Here is a 24,703-nt window from a genome sequence, read left to right on the forward strand (position 1 = left end):
CCCAGTTGCTAATGTCACATTACCAGGATGTGGGCAGTCATGCCTAATGGTCAGAACAGGAGTCAGTAGCCAAGAGCCAAGGGACAGAGTTGGCATCAGGAGTTGGAGGCCACATGCTAGAGATGAGCGTCAGAGTCAAAGTCAGAGGTCAGAAATAAGAGACAAGGGTAAGAACCAGACTACCTGAAGTGAGGCAAAGCTGGGTTAAAGGCAGGAGCACAACTGGGAACTGTCACAGTCACAGGTACATGCTTTGAACAGCCATGAAGCAGCTACTGCTGCTGCTAGGCTTAACAGCTGGTCTGCTAACTCTTCCAACCAAACAGGCAGCAAAGCCAATCAGGCAGCCTACTACAGGCTGGCTGTGCTCATTAGATGGCCTGGAGATTGGCCCCAGTGGTGCTAGAACTAGAGCTGCTGGGAGTGCTGCCAGCCCCCCGGCTTGAAGTAGTAATAACAAATGCTAAATACATAGTTTCCATCAGCAGCACCCCCACTATAACATTGTTCCAGCACCCTGACTGGCTATGCTGCAGCCCTGAATCCTGACAACATGCACATACAGTTTTTGTGCATTCATTGGGTACCCATGAAAATGTTGCTGTCATATCCTGGCTGGTCATATTTAAAAATTACTTAAAGGGCTAAATTCAGCCCTGACATCAACAAAGTTAGGCCCATTTACACCAGAGCTAAATTTGGTTCATGAGATCTGTTGCATGAAATTATACTTAACTTCCAATATTTGAACAAGAGAACTAGAAATTTTTTTCTTAATTTTGAGTTTTCAATGAAAATTTTCATCAAAAAATTAATTTTCTTAGGAAAAAAAACAAGAACTTTTAATGAAGATTTTCATAAAAAAATGTCCAACTTTTCAAGCAGGTCATAATTCCCACAACAAAATTTACTTTTTTTTTTTTAAACTAGCTCCACTAAACAAATATTCCTCAGAAAAATCAACATATAGATATTATTCTTTGTTATAAACTCTTGTGTTGTTCCATTGGCTGTGAATACCAGTTGCCATGATCAATTTCGAATATAACTCCACCTGAATATGAGTTATTATGACACTGATTTTTAGAGGTTCTATGTATAGTTTTACCTACATGCACACTTGACAGTTGTGTCTGCCAGAAATTTAATCAAAAGATTTACTTGATCCCTTTAGAACCGTGGTGGGCAACCTGAAGCCCGTGAACCGCACGCAGCCCGTCTGGGCAATCTGCAGGCGGGCCGCAAGACATTTTGCAGACACTGACCGTCTGCAGGCATGGCTGCCCGCAGCTCCAGTGGCCGCAGTTCACTGTTCCCGCCCACTGGGAGTTGCGGGCGGCTGTGCCTGCGGACGGTCAATGTAAACAAACTGTCTCGCAGCCCGCCAGCAGATTGCCCACCACTGCTTTAGAAGAACCAAGATATTCAAGAGTTATTAGACCTAACAACTACTATTCTATTTTCCCATGAACAAAACATCTTAAAATTGATATATTTTCTTTAATTTTAATAGATTAACTAAAACTATTCGGTTAACAGCTTCAGATTAAATATTATGAAAAATTGATATACATTGAAATAATTGAAAGCTAGTCTTTCAAACTAAGAATAAAATGATCCTTTGTGATTCTAACTACAAGTCTCTATTTACCCCAAGGGATGTTGTGTAAGTAAAATAATATTTTCTTGGGTTTGGGGTTTATTTGTTTCTCTCCTTCCTGCTGTAGAAGCACCATGCAAACCTAAATGAAAAGGCCCAGGTTTTTAAAGGCCTTTAGGCTGCACTCAACATTGCAACACTTAATTACCTTTAAAAACTTCAGCCAAACTGACCAGTTAAGGGCCTAATACTGCACAGATTTATGCCCACGTGTCAAGGTTTCCTCCCCCACTCTGAATTTTAGGGTACAGATGTGGGGACCTGCATGGACCCTTCTAAGCTTAATTCCTAGCTTAGATCTGGTAACGCTGCCACCAGGCAGAAATCAATGTCTGGCACACTTTCTGTCCCCCCAAAACCTTCCCTGGGGAACACAGATCCAAACCCCTTGGATCTTAACACAAGGAGAAATTAACCATTCCCCCTCCTTTCCCCCACCAACTCCTGGTGAGTCCAGACCCAATTCCCTGGGATCTTAAAACAAGAAAGGAAAAAAATCAATCAGGTTCTTAAAAAAGAAAGCTTTTAATTAAAGGAAGAAAAGGTAAAAATTATCTCTGTAAAATCAGGATGGAAAATGCTTTACAGGGTACTTAGATTCATATAGCCCAGAGGAAACCCCCTCTAGCCTCAGGTTCAAAGTTACAGCAAACAGAGGTAAAAATCCTTCCAGCAAAAAGAAACATTTACAGGTTGAGAAAACAAAAATTAGACTAACACGCCTTGCCTGGCTAGTTACTTACAAGTTTGAAACATGAGAGACTGATTCAGAAAGATTTGGAGAGCCTGGATTGATGTCCCGTCCCTCTCAGTCCCGAGAGCGAACGAACCCAAAACAAAGAACACAAACAAAGAATTCCCTCCACCAAGATTTGAAAGTATCTTGTCCCCCTATTGGTCCTCTGGTCAGGTGTCAGCCAGGTTTACTGAGCTTCTTAACCCTTTACAGGTAAAAGAGACATTAACCCTTAACTATCTGTTTATGACACCATGTATATCTATGTCCATGAGTAGTACCACTCAAATCAATGGGACTATGCATAGGTCTAATGCTCTGGATCTCAACCTATTTACCATTGTGGGCTGCATCCAATACTACCTGTATGGCCCCAAGGATGTCACATGGGCAGCAGCTGTGTGCTGAGCGGGCTGCAAGTGGCCCACGAGCCACAGGTTGAGAACCACTAATCTAATGTCATTAACAAGTGCAAGTCCACACTTTACTATACAGGGAAAGTGATTATAGATCAAGTGCTGTCAAATGAAGAAAGTTTAAAAAAAATGTTTCTCTTACAATTAATGTTTTCAGATAGAAGTAGATGACAGTGGCCCATTCATCATCATGTTTTTCATCTGATGAAAAATAATTCATGAATGCAAAAACAGTTTGGCTCAAAATGAATAACAAAAATGTGCAAAATGTCCATAAATTGAATATTTCAGTGCAAGTGGACCTATTGTGGTCTCCATATCTGGTGTATCTATTCTGCTCTTGCAAGGGATGAACTTTCTGAACAGAGAGGTCTTCTTTTATCTCTAAACAGATGTAATGATTCTATGATGAAGTCTGCCAGCCAGACATATCCTACGCCTATCCTATCCTAGCCCAAACTCTCTAGAATGGGATGAAAAAGAAGGCAAATTAAATGACTTTGGAATAAGTCTCACTGGGTATTCCTCTAAGGTTTGATCATGCACCACTGAAATCAATGGGAGTTTTGACATTGACTTTAATGGAAGCATGAGCAGGTTTGTAACGAGAGAAAAACACGTGTGGTGCATAATGAAAAATGGACCTCATATGTACCAAAGATCCTTAATCAATCTGTCAGATAGATCATGAGTAAAAATATAGGTATTTGAACAATTGTATGATGATGAAAAGAAAGAGCAAATGTTCTTTTTAAAAGTAAGTAAAATAAATGTTCATAAATGTGCCTTTGTTTTCAGTTTGCTACTATGACTCTTTCATAAAGATTTTTCTCTGGGAAAAATACACCATCTGCCTGGTTAGTCGTTTTCTTGGTATCTTGCCCATTTAAGCCTTTCCAGTTTCTGCTCTATTTCAAGTAAAACACTCATTAGGGACAGTCACAGCTGCCATGCAGTATTATTTGAAAAGAAGCATTCTCCTGTCGCCTCCTGTGCACTGAGATAATAGAATATCACCTTTGTGACTGATAATGAAACTTCTCTCCCCTCTGTCTTTTAGCTCCTTTCATCTACATCACACTTAAAATTACACAAGGTAGGTGTCTAAACCTACCATTGAGGCTTTTGCAAACTGCAATCATCTGAAGTGGAAAAAGCTGTAGTGTGGTCATTAATTGGTTGTTTGTTTTCTAAGTAACATACAGAAGATATGGAGTACTTTTCTACTGGTGGTATTGAAAGCTGCTTAGCTCATTGATGTGGCCAAGTAACTAGAATACACAGAAAGTCACTTATTGCACTTACTTTATTCAGACATTGTGGCATTGTAACACAGTATGGCTATATCTTTTTGCACTCTGTTATGCTGCATACATTTTCAAATGTGTAGTCCTTTACAGATAAATTGCTAAGGCACTTAGCCTGGGTATGGTAAGAATGACGGCCTGCTTTGTTGTATTTATATTTCAGATTTAAAAGACCTTAGAGAATGAAATATTGTAGCTTAAAATAGCTTCCCATGAAGAATTCATTTTCTGATATACTGTATTTTTACATTACCTGACTATTCAAACACTCTACATTATGCATTGACAGTCATGTGCGAACAATCATTTTGAGTCTCTGGAGGACAGTAAATGGATTAAAAGTAGAACTGTAACAGAACAAAAAACCTCCTACAAATATTCAGTGTTTTAAAATTTTAATGGTAATGTGGGGGAGTGATTAAATGTAATGACATGTACATTACTATAAATATTTTACATTAAAATGAAGATACAAATAAGCTTAGAGGCAAATAATTCCTCTTTCTAAGTCAGGTTTGATTATATTGTTAAGATATGAACATGGTTTAATTGATAAGTCACAGAAATTCTATATCTAGCAAAGACTGTTCCCAAGGAAACTTTAGCCAAAAAAGCTTTGAACAAAAATCTGTCAAGATGAACAAATAGTGGGTGTAGCAGAAGGAATGTCAACCAAAGGCAAGAATGGGATGTTTCAGAAAAGTCACAAATGATAGATCCATGTAAATGGAAAAAAATAGATACATTGGGTTAAATCCTAACCCCTCTGAAGTCAAGTAAAGATTTGTAAGAAGAGGAGAGTTTTGAACCCTCCATCTTGAATAATTAGCCTAGAGATTTCAGTCTCAGAGAAAGATTGTGTGTCAAAATGTGATTTCAATATGTCCCTGGGGGAGAAGGATTTGCTATGTACAATGCAAGTCCATTAAAAAGAGGTTTAGAGTCCCACATTCCTTGTTTGGACTAGCAAAATTGTGAAGTCCATGCATTAGGAAAGTGGTTTTCTCTTTCCTCACTTGGCTACAGTATGAATACCAAAGGAATACTCACTTTCCTAATGCATGGACATCACAGCCCTACAGCACTGAAAATTCTCTTGTTCCTGCTCTTTCTGAGTGTTGAAACTCTAGGGTCTGAGAGAAGCCTGAGAGTGAATAATATCATTGGGAATGTAGGGGTGTTCCGAACTCTGCAACAGGAGTTCTGAGTCTGTTAAAAGGAGGACAAGAACCTGCCGGTTACCGAATGGGAATGTTTACTTTTTAATCATGTTTACATAATTTAAAAAGATTCATAATGGAGGCCAGTAATGGGAGCATTAATAAGTGTGCCCAAATATGTTTTATATTGGATACACATTCATGCTCAATATAAAAAATGTCTTGCTCTTCCCCACAGACTGACAAAATACAACTAAAACATACTGAACCTGGAATAATAGAAAATTTCCACTTTATCTGTGATGTGAAATTTCAGTATGACCAAGTTTAGAGTACATTGGACCCACTAGCCATTACTGAAAAAACTCCTATATGTGTTATTCCACAGCCCCCCCGAAAAATAGTACACACGTTACAGGAAACTAACCCAAGGGCAGGTCTAACTTACTCATCAACTAATTTTCTTCATCCATAACACCATTAGGAGGGGGAGCTGAATGGCCCTAACATAATTTTGTCCAGGATATTGAGTAAAAAAGCATTTTTTGTAAACATTGGGCAGGCATCAAGCATATATGGTTCCACCTCTTTTTTGGTCCAAATACATTATTACAAATAGTGCCTCTGTCTGTCCCTGTGAAAGTTTGTGTAATAGAACTCAAGATACAATTGGTGGAAAGTCCACCTGGAACAGTAGCACAGTGGTGCAAGCCAACTTCAATCCTTGCTTTGCCAAAGGAGCTGGGACATCTAACACAACCTATCAGACATATAGGTCTGGCCTGGAGAGGGCAGAATGGGCAGATTCTGAAGGCTGGCCTACACTACAGGGGGAAATCGATCTAAGATACGCAACTTCAGCTACGTGAATAACGTAGCTGAAGTCGAAGTATCTTATATCGAATTACCTACCGTCCTCACGGTGCAGGATCGATGTCCGCGGCTCCCCATGTCGACTCCGCTACCGCTGTTCGGGTTGATGGAGTTCCGGAGTCGACAGGAGCTCATTCGGGGATCGATATATCGCGTCTAGATGAGACGGGATATATAAATCCCTGAGAAATCGATTGCTACCCGCCGATACGGCGGGTAGTGAAGACGTAGCCTGAGATGCACCTATTTAACAAATCTCATAGACAGTGTCTCATCTCTTGTTGAGCCCTGGCCTAATAAATAACTGCCTTCCCCTGACAAAACCTATGAAGGAGTGCTGTAGCTGCCCTCTGTTCTCCCCTGAGGTGAATCCTCAGCTCAGCTGCCATTGCAGACCCTGTATGTGCAACTCTGGCCTTATGTAGTATTAGAAACCATTGTCTCAAAGAAAGGAATCCTATAAATATTTATGTTGCATTAATGTGTTTATCACTCCTACAAAGGGAACAACAGTGTGTTAAATATCATTTTATTTGAAAATCTGTGAGGAAAAATAAACAATAGTAAACAGAAGCTCACAGAGACAGTCAACTCAAGAGTATTTGAAATTGCATGTTTATTAATGAAACGTGTCTGTGGAAATCAGATGAGTCAAATATTGCCACCGAGGCTGCAATTTTTGAAACAGAACCACAGCAGTGTATACAGGTGTTATAATCCTTTAAACTCAGGACAAATTCTGTTTTCATTGATGCTGGCACGAATCCAGAGTAACTACATTGATTTTAGTAGTGTAACTATGAGCAGAATTTTGTATAGAGAAAGCAAGGTATGAAGCTTCAGTTCAGCAGATAAAAAGATGTGGGCTGGAAAACTGTAGGAGTATGAACAGATATTTGTTTTGCTGGCCTCAGGAAAAATTCACGTAATACTTCTGGCAAAGCTCTGAAAACCCGAATATTTAAATGTCTTATGAGAACATTTGAGACATACAAGAATAAACAAATAAGAGAATGTACAAAGTCATAACAGCCTAGAGAAAAAAGTAGAGACAAAGAGGCAAAAGTGTTATTTGCCAGCTATTTTAATTTTGCAAGTCAAAAGGTTACTCCGTCTGGCAATATTAGCCACATAGGTCCTGTTCATGCAAGTACTTACATATGTGTTTAACTTAATGCATGTGACTAGTCCGCCTGAAGTCAATGGAACAACTAATAGGCATGACATTAAGAGTAGGCATAAATGCTTGAGGGTCAGGACCAAAATAGAAAAGGATACATTTTCATAAATGTACACAGGAATAAATTATTGTTGTTAATAAAATGAGTTGTTCATGCAACTCTTAAAACATTGTACTGTTTATGTCATAATAGTCAAGCAAATATACAGTATCTGGTTTCTGTATGTTGTGTTTTATTGTTACTGTGGGACTATCATCTGCATACTTTTATGAAATTTTGAAGAAAAAAAGATAGGTGAATTGGCAAGGGTATATTTCTCAACATAGACTGTTATTGTTGTGTAGGCCTGCAATTCCAACCAAATACTTCTTTAGCTTGGGTATATGATTCTGAATCCCCATCCACCATCCTACATAAGCAACAACAGTTTTATATAGTAGGTTCTACACCGGTTCTTTAGTCTTTAAGAAGTGCTTCCGATCAGCACTCCAATCCCTGCTCTGCTGAGCATGGTTCTGAGGCACAGGAATGGACATGACAGCATAGAAATGGAAAGTGCAGTGCTACTCCCATACTAGAGAGATATTAGAAAAAAACTGAATAAGGACTAAGGTCTAGCAGGTTCTAGTGCACAAAAAAAGCTGGATACCAAAGTAACACCACTGCAAGAACCTGGATCTGATTCTGTCAGATCCAGCCAAATGTAGACCACAAACTCAGAAAAAGTACCATCAAATAGAAAACAAGTGTGTTGGTTCTCCTATTCCACAAAGAAAACAAAAACTAAACCAAACCAAAACCAAACAAAATCTGTACCCCAACACATCCTAATGCAAGAAAGCTGTAGAAGAAAACTCTGACTGGATTCCAGGATCCTGTTATATCTGGGTAGGTTTGGCCGCCCAGTTTTACATGGTGCATCTGCAGCTTTTTTTAGTTCACTAGACTAATCCGGATCCCAGTATGCTGGTGCAACAGCGCTGCAAAAGCACACATCTGGCAAGTGAATCCAATAAGATCCAAGCCCTGGCATTGTTTTTTAGAGGTGCTGTTGCACTGGAGTGCATCAGAGCCGCACTGGTGAGATTCAACAGGCATGGCTCCATATGTTCTTTATTTAAGCAGCAGAACTTGGTGGTCTGGGAGGGGAGCAAAACGGTCAGGATGTGTCGGGTGCAGAATTTGGGGTGCAGTAGACTCAGCTAGGTTTCTCGTCTCCTTTGACCTTGTAACCTGGAGGCCAAAACTCATCATGCTCCAGTTAGCTCCAGCTCTTCCTTTTTCCCCGTGCGCGGTGCCTGCAAGGCTCCAGGTGACTCCAGCGCTTACCTTGCTCCCTGACTCAGAGCCGGCAGGAACCACAGGACGCAGCAGCGCGCCCCTCGTGCACGCGCTCAGCCAGCCAATCGCGGGCGGCCCTGGCGCGCATGCGCAATGCGAGAGGAGCCGCTCGCCAGTCTCCCTGCCTCCCCCCCCACCCCGCCCAGCCTGGCCCGTGCCTGTTCCGAAGCTGCGCTCGCTCGCTCGCTCGCTGCGGGCGGGGTGAGTCTCCGCGGGAGCCGCTCCCGGCCCGACCCGTCCCGTCCCGGCCGCAGGGGGATGAGGCAGCCGCGCCGTGGCCCTGCCGCGCTGCCCTGAATCCAGCCCCCGCCCAGCCGGGCATTGTTCGCAGCCGCCGCCGGGGAAGTTCGCTCGTCCCAGCCCCGGCTCCGCTCCCCGCTGGGGCGGGGCGGGGGGTCTCGGCCCCTCGGGCGCCTCCTCCCCGGCGTGCGGAGGGGGCGAGGCTCACCATGATGGCGGCCGAGGCTCCAGGCGAGGAGGGCGGCTCGGCGAGCGCCGCCGGGGAGCCGGGGCACTGCCCTGCCCTGTGCCGGGGCAAGGGGCCGCAGGGCTCCGGCGCGGGTAGCCCGGGCGCCAGCCCCCTTTGTGCCCGGCGCTGGGACTCCTGGCCCGGGGCTCGGGCCTGCCCCTCCGGCGGCGGCAGGCGGCGCGGTGGCCGCCGGGCTGGAGCAGGAGATGCCCAGGGGGGCGCTTGCCCCGCAGGAACCCGGCCCAGCTGGAGGTCCGGCCGCTGGGGGCTTCCCGCCGCTGCCGCCCCCGCCGCTGCCGCTGGTAGGGGGGCTGGGCACCGTGGATGAAGGAGACTCGCTGGACGGGCCGGAGTACGAAGAGGAGGAGGTGGCCATCCCGCTCACCGCGCCCCCGACTAACCAGTGAGTAGCTGCCCCCTCCGCTTGCTGCCCCTCCGAGGGGGACGGGAGCCGGCTCTGCGGCGACTCTAGCTTCCCCCTCCCGCCTCCCCCCTTTCCCAGTGGAAAGTGTGTGTCAGACTCCGGCCAGGCCCTGAAAGTTTTGCACTCGCCCGGGGATCCCGTTTAAATAGACCCAGTAAGTTGCTTGCATGGAAAGTGCTGAAATACTGGCACTGAGGGCTGCTGGAATCTGTGTTTTCATCGGGGGTGGATCCTCAGCCTGGACAGCGGCTGACTTAAATGGACTAAAGCACATAAGAACGGCCATACTGGGTCAGACCAATGGTCCATCTAGCCCAGTGCCCTGTCTTCTGACAGTGGCCAATGCCAGGTGGTTCAGAGAGAATGAACGGAACAGGGCAATTGTGGTGATCCATCTCCTGTCCTGCAGTCCCAGCATCTGACAGTCTAAAACTTAGAGACACCTAGAGCGTTGGAAAGTCTGAAACGTTCCTGTGCTGCCCAAGTAGAGTTGGATGTTTTCAGATTCTCATGTTTAAAATGAACAAAGAAATCCTCTAGGGAACTATAAAAAACAGTATGGCAAACACTCAGCTAGATATTTGATTTAGTCTTCTGGGTTTTCAGTACTGATTGCAGTACTGTGAATTGTCACAAGTGGTAAATAGTACCACAAAAGGAATGAGAAGCTCAAATGATTATTAAACTGGATCTTAGGAAGCTTTGTCAGTTTTTTGGGAGCATATTATCCATTTTCAGACTCTTCCAAAATGTAGTAGTGTATAGTCATTGTGAGACCATAAGAGAACCTTTCATATGCATACTGCGTAGAACTATACACAGAAAATGTTATATATTGTATCTTTTTAAAGTTGATGTGATTAAATGTCTTCACATTTTAAAGTATTGGTATTTATTTTTCATAAGCAATGAATTTAATAGCATGGTGTTCAGCTGACTTTAAAGGTGTTTGTGTTTAATTGGATTGTTTGAAAAGTATTGGGAATTGAGTAACAGCAATAGTAGGTGTTTTACAGTAAGATTTCACTGTGCTTGTCTTTCCATTATTTCAGTAAGGATTCCTGTAGTGTTGATAGTATTAAGGGAAATCTTACCTGTTATTCAGGACAATGGTTGTGTTTTATGTATATTATGTTATCTGATACTTGCACACACATCATTGGTGTGCAGCATTTGTGTGTACAATTGGTGATAACTCAAAATGGAAGAAATCGGGAGGTACTAATAACCCACTTGTAAGGTGTCTAAAGGTTTACATAAAGCAATTTCAAGGTTTATATTAGGACAGACAGTTACACTGAAGTGTCTGTTTATTGTCCCAGAAACAAAATTGTTTGATGTTTTTTAAGTTGGTATTTAGGAATAAAGCATTAATTAAGGTAAGGAGAATTTTTATATTTTGGATAAATTAGAACTATAAGGCAGAATGGCATATTTTACAATGGAAAATATCATTCAGATTGGTGCTGGTAATGTTTATCCAAGAATGTGCTAATGTAGTCTTGACAGTTTGTCAGATGAAAGTGTTGTGTTCATTTGCTCTTTCTACAATATTTATCATTCTTGAGTTTAACTTAAAATTCTTCTTGTCTTGTTCTGTGCATATGAATTTAGGGCTTTCAGAAGCTTCCTCTGTTTCCTACTCCCCCTCTCCCCCACAATCATTTACCCATTTCATGCTGAAAAGATGCAAACGCTGTCTCTTGTTTTGTGTGTATAAAGTTAAAATGAAATTTGCATAACTATAAAATATACCCTATCCTAGCCTGCTGTACTTCTGCCTGACAGGAACTGAATGAGTTTTTAAATAAAGTAAATAAAATAGACTAGCATATACTTCTGTGGAGGTTCTTGTTTAATATCAGTAAGGAGGAAAAAATCTTTTGCATCCTGTAATAGCTCAGATATTAGAGACAGTTAAAAATCCACATGAATTCTAGTCTTTTTCCAGGGTTCAGGATGATAGTGGCATAAGTATACAAAGCATAGCCATTGTACAAGAAGAATGAGGGCATAGAGTTTAATATAAAACATGTTTTTTAACCTTATCAGGCTTTCCAATGATTTATTTATTGATTGATTGTAACAGTTCCTGAAGATCAGGGCCTCATTATTCTAAACTGTAAAAACACACAGGCCACAAAGAGATTTTTTTTTTAATCTAAATTGAACAAAGGGTGAGAAGGGAAATGAAGGCACAGAGAGGTGAAGTGACTTGTCCAAGGTCACACAGTTAGTCACTGGTAGAAGGAGAACCCAGACTTCTGACTCCCAGTTCATTGCCCTGTCTGCTAGACAATACTGCCTCTCTTCGACTGTAAACGTATTTCTCAAATGGCAGTAGAGGCACATACCTTGAAAGTGCCTATTGTTTTTGGAATTATTGTGTTAGGGGATTGGGTGGCTATTTAGAGCTCTGAATAATCACTAATCTAAAATAAATCTCATTGTGACTGCCAACACTTTATTAAATGTAACCAATTTCTGCAATTCTGTTGCAGAACAAGATAAATTTGTGGGCATGACAGCAATGTACTAATTCTAACCTTCTCTAGTACTGCAAAACAGTAACTTTATAGATGTATCCTTTTCAAAGACTAAGAAGGTTCCAATGTTGCAAACACCTAAGTACATACTGAACTTTACTTGCATTAGTAAGTGGGACTATTCACATGATTAAAGTTAAGCACATAGAATCATAGATTTTAAGGTCAGAAGGGACCATTATGATCATCTAGTCTGACCTCCTGCACAATGCAGGCCACAGAATCTCACCCACCAACTCCTGTATCAAACCTGTGTCTGAGCCATTGAAGTCCTCAAATCATGGTTTAAAGACTTCAAGGTGCAGAGAACCTTCCAGCAAGTGACCTGTGCCCAAGGCTGCAGAGGAAGGTGAAAAACCCCAGGGCTTCTGCCAATCTGCCCTGGAGGAAAATTCCTTCCCGACCCCAAATATGGCCATCAGCTAAACCCTGAGCATGTGGGCAAGATTCACCAGCCAGACACCCAGGAAAGAATTCTCTATAGTAACTCAGATCCCACCCCATCACAGACCATTGGACATATTTACCTGTTAATAATCCAAGATCAATTAATTGCCAAAATTAGGCTATCCCATTATACCATCCCCTCCATAAACTTATCAAGCTTAGTCTTGAAGCCAGATATGTCTTTTGCCCCCACTACTTCAGTTGGAAGGCTGTTCCAGAACTTCACTCCTCTGATGGTTAGAAACCTTCGTCTAATTTCAAGTCTAAACTTCCTGATAGCCAGTTTATATCCATTTGTTTTTGTGTCCACAGTGGTATTGAGCTTAAATAATTCCTCTTCCTCCCTGGTATTTATTCCTCTGATATATTTATAGAGAGCAATCATATCTCCCCTCAGCCTTCTTTTGGTTAGGCTAAACAAGCCAAGCTCTTTGAGTCTCCTTTCATATGACAGCTTTTCCATTCATGGATCATCCTAGTAGCCCTTCTCTGAACCTGTTACAGTTTGAATTCATCCTTCTTAAACATGGGAGCCCAGAACTGCACACACTATTCCAGATGAGGTCTCACCAGTGCCTTGTATAATGGTACTAACACCTCCTTATCTCTACTGGAAATACCTCGTCTGATGCATCCAAAGACCGCGTTAGCTTTTTTCACAGCCATATCACATTGGTGCATAAGTCCATGCTGGATCAAGGCTCGATTGTGTAGCTGGGTGTTTTCCTTCTAATGTCTGGAAATTCTTTAATGTACTCTTCAAATATTGCATAATCTCATTTTTATATTCCTTATAAGCATGAAATTAGACCACCAGTTGGAAATTTAGTTAATTTCAGAAGAAGTTGTTTCAGGGAACTACACCTGTCTCTGTCTACTTGTTTTTTGTTACTTTAGAATCCCTTTTCTGTATTTTAATTTTTTTTCTCCTGGTCATGTGAAAGACCCAGACAAATGGGAAATCACATTAAAAATCACAGGAAACACCAGTGACACTGAATTTACACAAAGTAAACAGACTAAGGAAAATTTACCCATTTCCAATCTTTGTTATAATAATTTTAGATGTCGCTGAAGTTGACAGTACCTTGTGTCCTTCCCAGCACCCTCACCACCCTTTTTTGTAGAGTGCAAACAAAAGTGCCTTTTATTGCTGATAATCAATAAATTATGACTTGTCCACTTATGAGACTAGGATTTAATATGTGCTCCTAAGGGTCATTTCTTCTTTAACAGTATATTGTAAGGCTCTGAGTAAATAATGTCTTTAATATTAGTTGATCTCTCAAAGTGTAACTCATAAGAAACAAAATAAGGATCAATATTCTATATCAGTTTATAACAATAAAGCAGGTCTAAATTACAGGTTTAATTACTGTTCCTTTAGGGCTAAGTTAAACGTTAACTTCTTAAAACATGATCACAATTTAAATTTTAAAAGCAAAGTTATTCTAATGTTCCACTAGTTTAAAGACGACTGCAACTGCAAACTCCACCCTTTCCCACTTCCCACTAGCTAATTCATCCCTTTTATAGGTGGAGTGTGTTGTGGTTTGCTCATGTTCTGTAAATGTAACCTTTTCATTATTTTAATAAAATATTTTACATATGTATCAAAGGTTGGGGGTGCTTCTTGTTACTATTGGTGATGGTCACTCTTGGGTCTGGAGGAGAAAGCTATTGTTACATAAAATATACTGCCACTAGCAGTGGTTTCCTTCTGCAGGCATCCTGGTTGAGGGCTGAATTAAACTGGTGGAGTTAGCAACCTGGTATCCAAGCATTACTGGAAAAGATGCTACAGACCTTGTTTGGGGAACCTTCTTTGCTGGCCTTGAGGGTTATTGAACCTTACAGTGAGATTCTACTTTGAAAAATATCTTTCTATGCAGAACACTGTTTGGCTTCATATATTTATAATTTCATATATTTATAATAAGGTAGACAGACTCATGCTAGCAAACCTGGAGTTAGAGCACTAAAAATTTCAGTGTGGACATTGCAGCTCTGATGGAGACTCAGGCTCTCCACCCAAGTTCAGTCCAAGGGGGCTAGGTGGGCTTGAAATCCTGAGTTGCCAGCCCAGCTGCAACAGCCACATTGCTATTTTTAGCATGCTAGCTTGAGCTCGGTTGGCACAAGTCTGTCTGCCTGTGCTCAGAGGCTTGCTCCCAGCAGTACTGTAGACATACTTTGAGGTCTTTATAAGTGTACTAGTTACATGGAAGCCAATGCAAAGGAAGACAGGGGTAGGGAAGTGAAGCATGGACAAGCTCTGCACTTCTTACTAGGATGCCTTAAATGTTCTCTTCTGAGAGAAGGTGTGTTGCTCTTGGATAGGTTGGAGCTTCCTTTACCCTATACCAGCTATTGAGAGAAATGGGGTAAGTTTCTCTTTCCTATCTCTACTTTCCTGGATGTTGGAAAAGGAGGGAGCGGAAGAGAGGGATTTTCTGTTTATTTTTACCCCCAAATTCTCTTGCTCCAAAAAGTTAAGACCTTGTCTATGCTACAGGTTACTTTGATGTAACTTACATTGCTTGGGGTATGAATAATCCACAACCCTGCAGGACATAAATTATACCAACCTAAGCGCAGGTGTAGACAATGCTATGTCAGGAAACCTTCTCCCGCCAACAAGCTACTGCCTCTCATTCATCTCCACCACAAGTGCTAAAGGGAAATCAGTGCTGCTGTAGTGTAGCTGTACTGTAGTCTAAGTGAAATTCCTAGGAATTGGGTCAATTTCATGTCTTCATAAACCCTTTGAACAGCAAGTGTGAAACTGACCTGAGTGTTGTATCTTTCCCTGTTCTGCTGCAGAACTGGCAATAGCAAATACATACTCTGTTCTTTATTGCTGGGTAATGGGGATGAGGTGTTTGAAAAAAGGAGAATGCTTTCCTCACTTCCCTGGCCCTGTTGAAACTGCTTCTGTAGCTGTTGCCTCCATCTCCTTCTGCCCCCCATCTCCCTTGAAAAGAAGCATTTCCAAAAGTTTTGAAGGAATGCTTTCTAGTCTGTTCGTTTCTGTAGCAGTACTATTGAATTTACAAGAATTTGGTCGATTTCACACTGGCGCAGCAGTCATAAAGCTGACAAGGTTCTAAGTTTTACAGTGTTGATTTAAATGTGTCAGTAGCAGAAGTTCCAGTATTCGCCAAAGAAATTTTCACTTTTATATGGTACATTTTTTGAATAGTGATTATCAGAAGATGTTTGTGTTTTATTTGAACAGAGTGCCAGTAACTTTATAGAGTGAAATTGCTTGTCATAAAATTGTGTTCAAAACATATCCCAAACTGATATCTTTACTGACTTTTTTTTGTTACCCGTTGAGACAAAATATTAAATAATAAAAGATGGTGAAGAAAACAGCTAAAACATGAGAATGTAGTGTGTGGGAGAACGTTAAACAAATGTGTACGTGGAAGTGAAACATTATTATATCTGATTTTAATGTGAAATGTAGGTTTCATCAAATGACTGTAATAAGTAACATCTACAAAATTCTATAGCACTTTCGTCTGTTTCAGCAGCAAGGGTGAGGAAAAAATACTGCACTGGAGAGAGAATGTGTGCGCAGTTCTACAGTAGAAGAATTGCTGGTGTCCATACATTTAAAAATTCTAGAGCATAAAATCACCTTTCTGGTAATTACATTTATCTATGCTGGAGAATTCATTGCAAGTCCCAGGAAATAGTCTTAATGTCATACATTGGTTTTTCTGTATAGAAACAATAAATTATATAATTTCTCTTTTTAGTGTGTGAAGTTTATTTTCCCTGTCTTTCTCAAATTGATGTGGTATACAGATGAAAAAATATCTACAAATAAAGTTTTTCATTGTACCTTTCTGTTCTTCTTAAGTAATGTATTTTGTCATATCAAAACCTGATCATGGGGTATAATGGAAAGAGAAGAAAACTTTGTTCATTTTTGTAAAATTGTACATCTGTGTGCTCAAGTTTTTTAAAATTGCATGTGTGTGAAGAACATGCTTTTGTATAGTAATTTAGTTATCCATAATTTTCTAAAATTGTCAATCTGGGTAGTTTTTTGGCCAGATTAACTGGGGCATCATGAATATGACCAGATTTCATGATTTATAACTAATTATAAAGTAGAATGTTTGTTTGTGAAGATGTTCTTTAGAATCATAGAAGATTAGGGTTGGAAGCGACCTCAGGAGTTCATCTAGTCCAACCCCCTCCTCAAAGCAGGACCAACACCAACTAAATCAAGCCAGACAGGGCTTTGTCAAGCCAGGCCTTAAAAATTTCTAAGGATGGAGATTCCACCACCTCCCTAGGTAACCCATTCCAGTGCTTCACCACCCTCCTAGTGAAATAGTGTTTCCTAATATCCAACCTAGACCTCCCTCACTGCAACTTGAGACCACTGCTCCTTGTTCTGTCATCTGCCATCACTGAGAACAGCCTAGCTCCATCTTCTTTGGAACCCCCTTTCAGGTAGTTAAAGGCTGCTATCAAATCTCACATCACTCTTCTGCAGACTAAAACAAGCCCAGTTCCCTCAGCCTCTCCTTGTAAGTCATGTGCCCCAGCCCCCTGATAATTTTCATTGCCCTCTGCTGGACTCTTTCTAATTTGTCCACTTCCTTTCCGTAGTGAGGGGCCCAAAACTGAAAGCAGTACTCCAGATGAGGCCTCACCAGTGCCAAAGAGGGGAATAATCACTTCCCTTGATCTGCTCGCAATACTCCTACTAATTCAGCCCAATATACCGTTAGCCTTCTTGGCAAAAAGGGCACACTGCTGACTCATATCAAGCTTCTCATCCACTGTAATCCCCAGGTCCTTTTCTGCAGAACTGCAGCTTAGCCAGACTGTCCCCGTCCTGTTGCGGTGCCTGGGATTCTTCTGTCCTAAGTGCAGGACTCTGCACTTGTCCTTGTTGAACCTCATCAGCTTTCTTTTGGCCCAGTCCTCCAATTTGTCTAGGTCACTGTGGACCCTATCACTATCCTCCAGTGTATCTACGTCTCCCCACAGCTTAGTGTCATCTGTGAACTTGCTGAGGGTGCAATCCATCCCATCATCTAGATCATTAATAAAGATGTTGAATAAAACCAGCCCCAAGACCGACCCCTGGGGTACTCAGCTTGATACCAGCTGCCAACTAGACATCAAGCCGTTGATCACTACTCCTTGAGCCAGACAATCTAGCCAGCTTCCTATCCACCTTATAGTCCATTCATCCAATCCATTCTTTTTTAACTTGCTGGGAGACCTTATCAAAAGCTTTGCTAAAGTCAAGATATATCATGTCCACTGCTTTTCCTATATCCACAGAGCCATTTAGTCCTCATTAGCTTACTACAACAGAAATGTAATATTAATATATTCTTCATGTTCAAGACTATCTTGTCTTGCTGTTTTTTTTAAAAGTGAAAGCAAGATAGGAAGTTAAATAATATGTAAAACTACAATTTTTTAAAAGGATGCGGTACAAAATGTAAAATCTTCAAATCTAAAAACAAAAATAGAGCGGCATTTGAGGATGGGAAAAGTTCAAAGAACTATGTGCAGGTTTTTGGTGAAAGAACAAACATTTACTTGATCTAAATAGTAAATAGATAATTTGATTATGTGCTCTGTAGTTATTTTAAATATATAATTGTGAAGATAATTCATATATAATGCATAAGCCACAGCTGAATAAATTTGCCAGAGAATGGAATCTGTTGGCTATATCGGTGAGAAGCCCAGTGTATCATGCCTTTTCTCTTTCCCTCACCTTTTCCCATCCTTTGGGGGGGAAAAGGACACCCATTATTCCACCAGGTACTCTTTCTTGGACCTATAAGTTAGTAATTGGCTTTATACTCCAAAGCGTGAGCATTTGTCTCATTGTTTATACAATCTCATATTTTCTATATACATTTTGAATCCCTTGCATTGTAGGATATTTAGGGAAACAATTCTACAGAAAGATACATTCCTAAAGGATAACTTCAATTGCTGCTTCCAATTTAGGAAGTTTCTTAAACTCTTATAGTGTAGTTTCCCCCTTAGGGTATGGTTACACTTCCTGTAGAAAATGCATCCAGCCACAGGTCCATCAGTGGCTAAGAAGTCAAATTCCTTTCACCAGATTACAAAGAGGGGCTTAGAGTTGTTACTCTTATCTTCCCTTTTCCTCCTTGGTAGTTTCAGCAGCTTTTGAGACCTAGTCTACAGACAGTTAGGGATATGTGTGGTTTTTGTTTTGTTTTATAATCTACAATAGAACCTCAGAGTTGCAAACACCAGAGTTATTAACTGGTGTGTGTCAACCACACACCTCATTTGGAACTGGAAATATGTAATCAGGCAGCAGCAGAGACCTCCCCCCCCAAAAAAAGCCCCCCAAAAAACCATAAATGCAGTTCAGTACTGTGTTAAAAGTAAACTACTAAACAAATGAAAAAAAATTTTCGACAAGGTAAGGAAACTTTCTGTGCTTGTTCCATTTTAATTAAGATCGTTAAAAGCACCATTTTTCTTCTGCATAGTAAAGTTTCAATGCTGTATTTAGTCAAAATTCAGTTGTAAACTTTTGAAAGAACCACCATAATGTTTTGTTCAGAATTATGAACAACCTCCATTCCTGAGGTGTTTGTAAATCTGAAGTTCTACTGTATCTTTTTTCAGTTTAAAAAAAAAAAAAGTTGTTGTGGTACAACCCCCTAGTGTGGATGCAGTTTTATATCCATCTAAAGGTGACTTAGAACTTGCTTACACTACAGCTGATGTCATTCAGGGGGTGAATAAATCTCTCCTCGCAGCTTAGAGCAGCTACGTTAGAAATGCAGTTGTGCCGTTGTAAACTCTCTAGTGTAGCTATGCCCTTACAGGAAGAGGAATAAGCTATACTGTTGTGTATGGGATAGCAATATTGGTACCTCTACCTCGATATAATGCTGTCCTCAGGACAAAAAATCTTACTGCGTTATAGGTGAAACCGTGTTATATCGAACTTGCTTTGATCCACCGGAGTGTGCAGCCCCACATCCCCGGAGCGCTGCTTTACCCCGTTGTATCCAAATTTGTGTTATATCGGGGTAGAGGTGTATAAAGTACCATCAGAGCTGTATAACTGCATCTACACTAGGGGAGGTTGTGCAACTTTAACTATATTGATATAGTTAAAGTGGTAAACTTCTTTGTGTGGTTAGGCCCCGAGAACATTAGATATTCTAATACCTTCAGGTCAGTTTTGGGGAATAAGGAATTGCACAGCTAGATCAGCTGGCAGAAAGTTGTACTTTTCCTGATGTGGGTCAGGTGTTAATTGCCTCTGTTAGCAGCTGAATCGATGAGGGCAAGTTTCCTTTTCTTCTATGGTATTGGCCTTGACTCTAGGAATTCTTGGCTAAGAAGCTGTTTTTGTCCCGAAAAGTTCAATCAGTGATCTTAAATTTATTCTTCTAGGCCCCAACCTGTTTTTAAAAAATATTCGAAAACTAAAGGTTGCTAGGTCTGCAGCTCATTCCCTGGGTTTTGCACAGCCATTTTATAGGTGGAATTCATCTATAGCATCCTTGATACAGGGTTTGATATTGTTAAGGGGAGCTTCTTTTTTCTATGGCAAGAGAAGTGATTAACATTTAAATACTCACGTCCAGATAAGTGAGCCAGGGGGGCAAATTAATTCCCTTCCTGTGTCCAACTTATTAGTGTGATAAACCATCCCCAACTTTCAAGCTTGAAAATTCTTCACTACACCTATTGAGTCCTAGAGATTATGGAAAAGGGCTATGTGGTGTTCACCTCAAATCTTAGTTAAATTTCTACTTCTGACCCTTCCCCATTTCTCTTTCAGAGATCTCCCCTTCCCAAGAAGCTGTTAGGGTGGGGGGGGTGTGTGGAGAAAGTGCATCCCTTCTAATTCTGGGGTGGCAATTGAACTGGAGACTTTCTGTGACTAGAGGTTTTTATGTCTGATACTTTCTGCTTCCAAAAAAAGAGGATCTTAATTGAAAGACTTCTCCATACGGAGACTTAGTGTGTGGCAAGCCCCAGGGTGTGAATCTACAGCTCACTAGCTTGCTGCAAACTAACTGGCCATGTGGATCCTGCTACCATGCATTAAAAGTTCTGAAGTGCACATTGATGTACTCAACCAGCACACTATGAAACTTTTAATTTGCAGTAGCACAGTCAACACCGCCAGTTAATATGCTGTAGAGTCACACCATGAGTTGCCATACAGAAAGTCTGTGTGGATAGGTCCTAATTCTCTACTTAGAAGGTTCAAATTACTGAACAAAAGGAATGTTTGCATGATATTCTTAGGAAATATAATCACATATCCTGGACTCATTTGGAACTTTCTTCTTCTTTTGATATGCCTACTTCAGCCTTTCAGGATGGGGACACAGGCAGTTACTCAGGTTCAAGCTGGGCAGCAGTTATTGCCAGGTCCAGTATGTTCATGTAATGACTACTCATCTTTGTCATCATTTACAAAGTAACCATTTAGATAACCTGTCTAGAAGATTACAAGTACAAAAACCGTGTTAAAGGTTGCAAAGTCAAGCACTCTGTATGCATTATGGTTAAGGCTATGATTTAGTCATGGGTATTTTTAGTAAAAGTCATGGACAAGTCACGGGTAGTAAACAAAAATTCACAGCCTGTGACCTGTCCATGATATTTACTATATACCCCTGACTAAACTTGGGGTCGGAGGAGGGTGGCTCGGTGGGGTGGGGCCCGCAACGGTGCTAGGGAGATGAGCGTGGCCCTCGGGGCGTCGCCGGTGCTGCGGTGGGGTGGGGGTGCTGGGGCAGGGTCATAGAATCATAGAATATCAGGGTTGGAAGGGACCTCAGGAGGTCATCTAGTCCAACCCCCTGCTCAAAGCAGGACCAATCTCCTACCCGTCTCTTGGGAAGTGGCGACCCCAACTCCTAGCTCCACATGCTGCCTCTGTTCCACCCCAAGCCCCAGTTCTGCCACTCCCATTGGCTGAGAACCGCAGCCAGTGGGAGCTGCGGGGGCGGTGCCTGCAGGCAGAGGCAGCATGTGGAGGTAGGAGCTGAGGGAGGGGAGTTGCTGTCGCCCTTTTGTGGAGCCCCCTCCTAAAGTAAACACCACCCTGCACCCCAGCCCTAAGCCTCCCCAATACCCAGACTCTCCTGACGAGCCTTACCTCCCCGCACTGAGAACCCCCCATGAGTCCCTGGACCTGGACTACACCAACGAGCCACCCTCACCTGGATTCCCACCCCACCAAGCTCCATCCAGTTCCACCTGATCCCCACGCCTCCAGCATCTTGGCCCCCAGTGAGTCCCCCACACCCAGACCCCCATGCTGAGTGCTATTCTCCCCCCCCCCCCCGCTGAACCCCAACCACCTTCACCTGAAACCCACTGCAGAGTCCCATTGCTATTGCACCCAAAAACTCCCAACAAGTCCCTGGGCATCCAGGGGGGAGGGATAGCTCAGTGGTTTGAGCATTGGCCTGCTAAACCCAGGGTTGTGAGTTCAATCCTTGAGGGGGCCACTTAGGGATCTGGGGCAAAAATTGGTCCTGCTAGTGAAGGCAGGGGGCTGGACTTGATGACCTTTCAAGGTCCCTTCCAGTTCTAGGAGATTGGTATATCTCCTATTATTACCATTACCTTTTAGATCCCCTACTGAGGCACCTGCACCCAGATTGCCCCCACACAGAATCCTCTGAACCCACCCCTGGATCCCCCCACACTAAGCCTCTCCACACTTAGATCCTGCCTGCCTGCCTGCACCTGGTATGGAGGGGCAGGGCCCTGGGGTATTTCTGAGGCAGGCCTTGTCCTTGTGCTGTATCAGGGTTGGATGCAGCCTCACTGCTGATTCTGTGTCCCGGGGGGGAGCCGCAGAGTGATCTCCCACCTCTGTGCAGCCAGTGGCCTGTGCTCCACAATGCTATGCTGGAGCCTCCACATATATTTTACAAATAAAATATGCAGAATTTTAAAATATTGTGTGCAGATTTTTTTTTTGCACATTATGTCCTCAGGAGAAGACCCAAGACTGCCCCAGCTGTGACCGGTGCACCTGACCCAGGGGCTGCTCAGGTGGCCCCTGGGCCAGGTGTACCGGCCACTGCAGAAGTCATGGATGTCATGGAAAGTCATGGAATCCGTGACCTCCCTGACCTTAATTGTGATACATTCTTGAATTACATGATCACATACTCTTTTTTTTTTTCCCCACAAGACCACTCCCTCACTCATGGGATGGATAGTGTTCATTGAATGAGCAACTGTTCAATATTTTGTTTTATTCTCACTGTTCAATGTGTGGGACCCATGCTTGCTTTATGCACACCATTGGAAACTTGCTCTGAAAACAAAATTAATTTCCTCATAAGCTTTTCTATGGAGGTCGTCATAATTGTATCTGAGTGCTGCGCAAACATTAATGGATTATTTTCACAACTCCACCAAGTCCCCTCCACCCCCCCTGCCCAGCTCCGAATCCCAGTAGCATTCTCTTTACTGCTCCATCACCTAATCTGTTCATCTGTTCCTTTATCTCTCCCTCCTCCCCCCCCCCCCCCCCCAACTGGCTGTTACTTCCTGTGCATTCAAGTCAGATGGCTTCCTCTACACTACTTAGACACTAGCTAGGGGAGAATTGTCTATCCTGTGCTTTCATTCTTCCTTCTCTCAGCTCTGCTAGTACAGTGGCCCCCAGCAATAATTGTAGGGAAAGTCCCACTCAGCCCCTGCATCCCTGGGATGGAGCATTCCCAATGCAGTCAGACTCTTCCCTGCTGAGCTTTATTAAGTCTCTACTAAGCACATGCAAACTGCAGGGGTTTTTTTACAGCCAAATTTGGGTGGTTTTTGCACAGAACAGAAAAAGGACATCCCTGGCATAAAGTAACACCCCTCCCCTCCCACCCAACAAATGTCAGGCCCTTGCTCCATAGCATAGAGGTGTCATGTATTTGCCAGGGGTGGTCCACCAAGGGCACCCACTTTTGCTTTCTTCTTCCTAACCAGTGGCTCACTGCCTCCTGACCAGGGATTTCAAGGTTGCAAGTTCATCCATATTAAATCCAGAACCGGAACAGAACCTGGGCAGATGAGAAGTTTCTCTATACAACTCAGGCCTTTGCTGATTTCTTATTACGCCAATGCCAAGATCAGACAATAACTCTCTCCTCAGGGCATAGCTTCAAAAGACTGGGTTTTTGCTTAACGAGAGTTGGGGAATTTGCATTAATAGCTCCCTAAGTGGATTTCCTGGGGAATTCCTAACACTTAGGATGTGTCTAGACTGCAGTGTGAGCTTGGACTGAAACTCAGTCTCAAGCCCAAACCCTGCTTCCATCTATGCAGAAATCTATCTTACTTGAGTCAGTAAGCCTGCTGGACTCGGGTCATAGGACCTGGCAAGGGGAGTGGATCTGATCCCAAGTCCCTATGGGGCTCTAAGCACTCAGGTCCACTGTGCATCATTTTGCAGTGTGGACACAGCTGGGGCCCAGGTCCCCAGACCAGTGTCCTGACAGTCTGCCAATGCTATCCCACAATCCCAGGGGCCAGTGTATCCATCCTTTCCATCCCAAGACTAGCCAATTGACTCCCAGGAAACAGAAGCAACTTCCTGGTTCAAGTGCAGCTGCTTGGCATTCAACCCTTCCATTTTACTCTGAGCTACAAGCTCAAGGGTAAAATTTTACTCTTCTGTATTAGCTATGGCCACCAACAAGTAGTCCTTTACCAAGATCGCTGCTACCAAGTCATGGGACCACAGTCCATTCTGGTAAGTCTCTGGTGTGACAAGAAGTTTGAATTCAGTAAGAGTATCAGAAATAATCACGTGTTCCAAGAAATAGCAGACAAGTTGGTAGTGTTGGGGATTCAATGGACTGGTGACCAGTGCAGGGAACATAAGCATCTGAAGAGCGACTACTGGAAAGCCATGCTTGAGATCCACACCTCTGGGAACTCCCTGTCATCCTGCCTCTTTTACAAATACTTTGGTTTGGAGCTGGGTACTGTGACAAGCAGTGAGCCCCCAGTGGTTCCCAATAGCTTAGTCAGCTGGGATGGCTACCTTCAGACCCCCAAATTTAGTATAGGATTGGAGGGGAGTCAACAGGCACCAGATCACACTAGCAAAGTGACTCTGTTGCTCA

At 42.5% G+C, this 24,703-nt stretch overlaps 1 protein-coding gene across 1 annotated transcript in view; it reads left to right on the forward strand.

Annotated features, from left to right (window-relative positions):
- Positions 1-8,577: 8,577 nt before the first annotated feature.
- The window catches only part of RASA1 (RAS p21 protein activator 1), a 119,239-nt gene continuing 103,113 nt past the window's right edge, over positions 8,578-24,703 (forward strand). Inside the window, exon 1 of the mRNA XM_039543856.1 lies at positions 8,578-9,546. Coding sequence (XP_039399790.1) covers positions 9,350-9,546 — 197 coding nt within the window. The 5' untranslated portion in view covers positions 8,578-9,349. The remainder of the gene's footprint in view (positions 9,547-24,703) is intronic.

Source organism: Mauremys reevesii, linkage group 6 (genome assembly GCF_016161935.1).
Source record: "Mauremys reevesii isolate NIE-2019 linkage group 6, ASM1616193v1, whole genome shotgun sequence".
Lineage (NCBI taxonomy): Eukaryota > Metazoa > Chordata > Testudines > Geoemydidae > Mauremys > Mauremys reevesii.